General features: G+C 33.9%; 1 protein-coding gene across 1 annotated transcript in view; it reads right to left on the bottom strand.

Annotated features, from left to right (window-relative positions):
• Positions 1-6,104: 6,104 nt before the first annotated feature.
• The window catches only part of CCDC122 (coiled-coil domain containing 122), a 31,167-nt gene continuing 29,531 nt past the window's right edge, over positions 6,105-7,740 (bottom strand). The window contains exon 5 of the mRNA XM_051991104.1: positions 6,105-7,175. Within this exon, the coding sequence (XP_051847064.1) occupies positions 7,026-7,175 (150 nt within the window). The 3' untranslated portion in view covers positions 6,105-7,025. The remainder of the gene's footprint in view (positions 7,176-7,740) is intronic.

The following is a 7,740-nucleotide window of genomic DNA, read 5'->3' as shown; positions in this document are numbered from 1 at the left end:
AAGTTTTATTTCTTTATACAACAAAAATGGTAAAAATCAGTTAAAATGATGGGCAATTATTTCAAAAAATGCTTGAAGTAATTAAAGGAGCTATTTGTGAAGACAATCTGACCCTCTTTCCTTCCCTTTTATTATTCTAGGATAAATTCATTGTCCATTTGTACTTCTCATAGATAGACTGATAGATAAATGTAGATATATGTTTTATATGCAATACATATAACATACATACATATATTATGTATGTAAATTTGTGTGTTTGACTATGAATGTACCTAGACACACACATTTATTCTGACAAACAAGTACTTGTAGTTGCCTAGCCAATGAAAGTTATAATCAAGGCAATAGAAATACTTCACTTGATCTTTCTTCTGTTGATAGTCAAATCAAACTATTTTGGATGGTTACCTGTCTTTTCCAAGAAGTTCTTCAGAACTCAAACCATTATTATGAAACAGCAATCATGAAAATATTTAATGCAGGTTAAAAAATAGAAAGTCAGATTAGTGAAATAGATTAAACAAAGAAAAATCAGAAATAATTGAACTCAATAACCCAATATGTGATAAACTTGAAAATATAAATTACCTAGGAAAGGACTTCCCATTTGACAAGAACTCCTGGGAAAACTACAAAGCAATTTGACAGAAATTAGGTTTAGACCAACATTTTCCATCATCCAGTACAATAAACTCAAAATGGCTGTGTGACTTGCATAATGAAGGCCAACACACACACACACGCACACACACTCAAATCAGATACTATGCACACTATGAATAGAAGTTTGAATTCTTCACCAAACAAGGGAAAGAAGCAATTACAAGAGTTAAAATAAATAATTTGATTGCTTGGAATTGAAAAGCTTTTGCAAGGAATTGCATAGAATTAATGAAATTAAGATAAGAGAAATGGTTAACTGGAAAAAATAATTGGATTAAATATCTCATGGGAGTGTGCTATCCAAGATTTATAAACAAAGAATAGAAATAAGGTAATTTAAGGATGCTAATAGGACAACAAAAGAAGAAAAGTGGGAAAAATTTACAAATATTTTAAAAATAAATTATCTTTTTTTATATCTTCTAGATTTGCCGATGTAATCTTATCCTTTATACTTAAAAAAAGAGTAAAAAGAATTCCACAAAATTAATATATCAAAGTTCATTTGTAATGCTACAAACCAATAGTTCCCCATCTTTGCAAAAATAGGAGGGTGATGCTTTCTCCACTTTATTTTCTAAGGTGAAGTATTGTCATGAAAATTTCTGCCATTACTAATATATAAGAAGCCAAAGGATTTGGATTTGATTAGATAATTCACTAAAGAACTAAAGAAAAACCTGCAAGTTTTCACCCCATACCTAGTAAACTGGCAAAGATGACAAAAAAGGGAACCATCATATTGGGAGAGATTCGGGAAAGACAGGTACACTTAAATGTGTTATAAGGATTCTGACATATCCAATCATTCTTTATAACTTTATGAAGCAAGTGACTAAGATGTTTATATTTTTTTCACTTAAGAGATCACACTAGTAGGCATATACCCAAGAAGGTGAATGACAAAAAGAAAAGCATTTATAGCTGCCCTTTTGTAAAACAGAATATTAAATAGATGCTTGTTAATTGGAAAACAGTTATACAAGTTGTGGGGCATAAATACAATTATTATTTTACCAATAGAAAAAAATAATGAATATAGAAATGTACAGGACAGTTTTCATGATTTGGTAAAAGTGAATAAGACAGGAAAACTAGATACTAAAATAATGTGAATGGAAATCTCTTTCCAATATTCTTTACCTTAACTGTTTCTGTATCAAGCAGCGCCTCTTATAATCATATGTCAGCCTTCTTTGTAAAATCTTAGAAATGAGTTTATATTTTAACTTTGTCATCTCTCTTGGCAAGTAAATCAAGTATTTGCTGACTAAAGCAATGCTCTTTTGGTCTCTGAATTGCTAATTAACTTACTGAATTATGAAATGGAATAGGCATTCCTGGTTCTTTGGTACTTGTCAAGAAAATCCATGATGGGACTTCAATCACACTTAAGAAGAAAGAAAGAAAGAAAAGAAAAGAAAAGAAAAAAGAAAAGAAGGAAGGAAGGAAGGAAGGAAGGAAAGAAGGAAGGAAGGAAGGAAAGAAGGAAGAGAGGGAGGGAGGGAGGAAGGAAGGAAGGAAGGAAGGAAGGAAGGAAGGAAGGAAGGAAGAAAAGAAGGAAGGAAAGAAGGAAGGAAAGAAGGAAGGAAGGAAGGAAGGAAAGAGAAAAAAAGAAAGAAAGAAAGAAAGAAAGAAAAAATAAAGAAAAGAAAGAAAAGAAAAGAAAAAAAGAAAAGAAAAGAAAAGAAAAGAAAAAAAAAAAAAGAAAGAAAGAAAAGAAAAAAGAAAAGAAAGAAAAGAAAAGAAAAAAGAAAAAAAATGTATTGTCTGCTTAAAGAAGTCTCAGCCCAGAGGCAAGTTAAAGAAAGGGGGAAAAAAGGAAATTGACCGCTGGCAGTTACTAGACGAGGGACAGGATGCCTTCAGTGGTCACTGCCAGTATCCTACGTGTGAGCACCCTGCTTCAAAGGAGGGAGATCCTTAGAGAAGTGGCAGCAGAATAACCTGTATCCACAAAGAAACAAGATGCTCCTGGAGTTTTATGATTTGGGATCTTTTTTCGATTGATTGTGAAAGGGAAAAGCTGCAGAAACACGTGGATGAGTCAGTTTTAAAGGAAACCATTTCCTTGCAAGTAAAAATAGGGTAGGTTTGGGGGTGGATTAGAAAAAAATTAGCTGGACATAATTAAGAATGCTAGAAGCAAATGAGCACTGGAGTTCCAATAAACTCCAAACAAGCAGTTAAGGGGACCTTTGGCGTCACCAGATCCAGAGTAGTTTTAGAGCTTAGTGATTTTTCCATGTCTAGAAGTCCTGGAGGCGGAGCCATAGCTAGGGAGCAGGAAACTGGGGTAATTGTCTCCCCAAGATTCTTTAAAGAGGGAGCTTCACTGCTGAGCAGAAACTACGGGAGGAGGCCATTGGGTAAGAGGCTGGCTTGTACATGAAAGCCTAAGGCTAATGAACACCCTTCTGTAGTCTCCTTCTAAGGGGGCTCCACCAAAAAGAGCTGCCATCACTTTGTCTTTATAGGTGGTCTTGGAGAGTTGCTGTGGCTGAAAAATTAATCCTTCTGTTACTAGTGTGACTTTGTCTCTCTGTCTTTGTCTCTCTCTCCCTGTCCCTTTCTATCTCTGTCTCTCTGTCTCTGTCAGTCTCTCTGTGTTTCTCTGTCTTTGTCTCTCTCTCCGTCTTTCTGTTTCTCTCTGTGTCTTTGTCTCTCTCTCTCTCTTTTTCTTGGTCCCTCTCTGTTTCTTTCTCTGTCTTTCTGTCTTTGTCTGTCTGTCTGTCTGTCTGTCTCTCTCATACACACACACACACACACACACACACACACACACACACACACTGCCTTTGAAGATTATGAGTTACCTCCATAATGAGGCATGAAGTAGGAAAGATTTTTCCGGGAACTCAATCCCCTAAGGGCTCAAATCCTGCAAAGGACAATTGATAACAATGCATATATATAGCATTTTGAGATTAACAAAGTGTTTTTCTCCCAACAATACTGTGCATTGATTAGTGACTACTGTATTAGCTCCATTTTAATGATGAAGAAAATGAGGTTCAGAGTGCCTAAATGATTTGTCCATGGTCACACAGATAAGTTTCAAATCAAAATAATGTCTCCTGACTCACGGTCCAGTGTTATATCATTATCTGCATCTTTATATTTCTGCCTGGAGAGGTTAGTAGGGAAGTAAGGCCATATTGATAACATTTAAAGTTTAGTGAAATAATCATCATTATTTATTATTGTATACATTTATATTTTAAATATCCTATCTCCTAACTTGAAATTGTTATATAAACATTAACATTAATATTTAGCAAGTATATGTAGAAATAGTTATATAAAATATATAGAAATTTTAAAATTAAAAATCCAAAGTGATAGATATAGCACAATATTTTTATTTGTGCTCAGTTTTTTCCTGGCTGGGAAAAATCTAAACATTGGATATAAGCAGACAAATATAAAACAGTTAGTGGCAACTACAAAATGCAATATAAACTAGGAGGAAATTAGGTTGATAGTGCAGACTTAAACATACAAAGCTATACATCTCTACCTGCTGTCTATTCTTCTATTACTTAGGCTTCCTTAATTTTTTGAAATTATGGCATCATCTGTTTTTTTGTAATTAATTTACTATGTATATTCTTTGCTCTTTGCTTGACTGCTCTGGATCCCCCTCATTTGTCCTACAACTCAGATTTCTTTTCAGCAAGGATTCCAACTCTTTCTCCTTGACTTAATTCAAGGGTTCTCTTCCCCTATATTTCATTCTTTGGGAAATAGGCCAATGTATCTTAATAATAGGACTAGGACAGAAATATTTGGTCTTAAAAGATTTCATTAATTCTCAGGCACAATGAAAGTTATATTAGATGAAGAAAATGGATATCTGCTATGTTTTCCATTTAAAATCAAGAAATACTACAAATGATGTATTTTTTTAAAGAACTCTTCAGATAAGTGGTTTTACATATAAACACTAAACTGAATTTGACTTAAGAGATGAAACAGTACAAATAGCAGGGACTATTCACTGGTGCCTATTCATCATTCCCCTAATATATATTCTCTCTTCTTATTATAATGTAAAGTCCTTAAGGACTGTATTTTATATATTTTTTTATTCCCAGCACTCAGGATTGTACCAGACATATAGTTAGCATATAATAAGTGTTTTTCATTCATTCTTTTCAAATTTTAAAGTTAAAATTCATTTTACAGTATCATGATATTTTTACTTTTCTATAATGGAGGAAAATTGGTTAATCCAAACAGATTGGATCAATACTTTTAAGAATACGATGTTTCTATTAATCAGAAAAATGCAAATTAAGACAATTCTGAGACACTGCTTATACACCTCTGAGATTGGTTAAGATTTTAGGAAAAGATAATAACGAATATTGAAGGGGATGTGGGAAAACTTGTACACTGATACATTTTTGGAGGAACTGTGAAAGGATCCAGCCTTTTTGGAGAGCAATTTGCAACTATGCTTGAAGAGTTATCAAACTGTGCATACCCTTTGACCCAGCTGTGTTTCTCCTGGGCTTGTATCTCAAAGAGATCTTAAAGGAGGGAAAGGGACCCACGTTGTAAAAATGTTTGTGGCAGCTCTTTTTATAGTGACAAGAAACTGGAAAGTGAGTTGCTGTACTGTCATTGGAAAATGGCTGGATAAGTTATGGTATATGAATGTTATAGAATATTATTGTTCTATAAGAAATGATCAGCAGGATGATTTTAGAGAGGCCTGGAAAGACTTACAAGAGCTGATGCTGAGTGAAATGAACAGAACCAGGAGATCATTGTATACAGCAACAGCAATATTATATGATGATCAATTCTGATGGACATGACTCTTTCCAACAATGAGATAATTCAGGCCAGTTCCAATTGTTCAGTAATAAAGAGTAATCTACACCCAGAGAGAGGTCTGTGAGAAATGAATGTAGATCACAACATAATATTCTCACTTTTTGATGTTGTTTACTTGCATTTTGTTTTCTTATTCCTTTTCTTTCCTTTTTGAACTGATTTTTCTTGTGTAACAAGAGAATTGTATAAATATGTTTATATATATTGGATTTAACATATATTTTAACATTATAACATATATTGGATTGCTTGCCATCTAGGGGAGGGAGTAAGGGAAAGGAGGGGAAAATCCGGAACACAAGTCTATGCGAGGGTCAATGTTGAAAAATTATCCATGCATATGTTTTGAAAAGAAAAAGCTTTTTAAAAATACAATACGTTTATTTTGGTTGACATTAAAAACTGATTTTTGTTGTATTAGTGGAATAAAAACACTTGCTATTTTAAAACAAATGTAGAAGATATATACTGAAAAACACAGTTTTATTGATGTTTTTTGGTTTTTACCACAACTACAATACTTCAATTTCTACTATAACATCAAAGAAAGAAAAGGATTAAACTGGTATTAAATTGCCACCTACTGGACAAAATAGAAAAGTTACGTTTTTTTGAACCTGTAACAATGAAATTATTGTAAATATTATCATGGATTATTGCTAAAATGGCTATCTAGAAAGCAAGTTGTAACATAATCTGAAATAAATAAGTTTTCTTTCTAAAATATTAGGCTTAAAATGTATTAAAACTGAAATTATTGTATATTCAAGAGTAATATTCTCTTGCCAAATATTTTACAGAATATTGGCACTAAATGAAAAAAAAAAAAAAACCAAACAGAATTATACACCTAGTTTTCAAAGTTCAGCATTTAGCTGAGTTAAGTTTCTGTATAAAGGGGTCTTTCCCAGTCAGTCCATACATGTAGTCTAACAGTAGATAAGGCTTCTTTATAAATAACTCAGCTGAACAAATCAGTAGAGTCCCCCATCTACAACTCAAAATTTCTACACATACTCTTCTACCACATACCTGTTCTCAACTGCAGTGCCTTAATTAAAACCGAGGACTCGTTTTATTAAAAGGGAGGAAACATTCATTATGTAAGTCTCTCTGAAGGTAAATCCAACTGTTTTGGTAATTGTTGTTTATCCTTCGTCCTCAAAGACAACTATGACATCAGGAAGATGAAGCCATGACTTGCAAGTGAGCTGGATTTATGTGAGGGAGGCCTGATCAAGGTCCCCTGCCTCACTTTCCCCTCCAGAGCCACCTGGGCCAGATGCAGATCAGGAGACTGGAGATGGCCCTGGATGCAGTGCGAGACCTTAGCCTTTTTAAGCTAAGATCTTACCCAGGTCTCAGTGTAACTGAAGCAACACCCATTCAATAATTAAGACTAGCTAAGAAATGATAAATCCTAGATCCAAAGGTTTTTTTCCCAAATTATTTTGCTGTAAGTCAAGGATGGCAGACACTGTCCCCTGTATTCTCAATTTTGCCAGAATCCTGTCTTATTCTCTCATTCCTATGCATCTTCTTAGTTCTTCCACTGTTTTTTCCATCTGTTGAATATTCCACTGCCATTGTCTTCTTTTCGCCTGAAGCTTGTTCACTTGACAGTGTAAGCGCTTTAAAATAGCATCATACCTTTTATTTTGTACCTATTGAAACAAAAAGTGCCATTTAATAGGATGTATAATAAATAATAAATATGGATATAAAAAGCTATCTACTTTAGTAAAGAAGTCTTAGCAATAAGCAGTACAGTCACGTACTGTGAATTAGTACAGGATTGGAAGCAAGAGAGCTGAGACCTGAATTCTTCCTCTACTAATTTCTAGCGATGTGACTCTGGAGATGTCATCTGATTTCTATAACAGCTCATCTATAAAATGGGGATACTGGAAGAACTGATTTTACAGGATTGTTGTGAGAATTATATAATGTGGAGGAAAGTATTTCGGAACACCAATTTGTTGTTGTTAGATTATTTTTCAGTTGTGTCTGACTCTTAGTGACTCCATTTGCGATTTTTTTTGGCAGGGATAGGAGTGGTTGCCCATTTCCTTCTCCAGTTCTTTTCATAGATGAGGAAACAGAAACAAAGAGGGTTAAGTGAGTGATTCAGGGTCACATAGCTAGCCAATGTCTGAGGCTGCAATGCCAGAGAAATTGAGGCAGGATAGAGATTAGAAAGTTTGTAATAATTTATTTGAAAGAGAGAGA

This window comes from Antechinus flavipes, chromosome 3 (genome assembly GCF_016432865.1).
Source record: "Antechinus flavipes isolate AdamAnt ecotype Samford, QLD, Australia chromosome 3, AdamAnt_v2, whole genome shotgun sequence".
Taxonomy (NCBI): Eukaryota; Metazoa; Chordata; class Mammalia; order Dasyuromorphia; family Dasyuridae; genus Antechinus; species Antechinus flavipes.
This window is presented reverse-complemented; position numbering and strand designations above follow the sequence as displayed.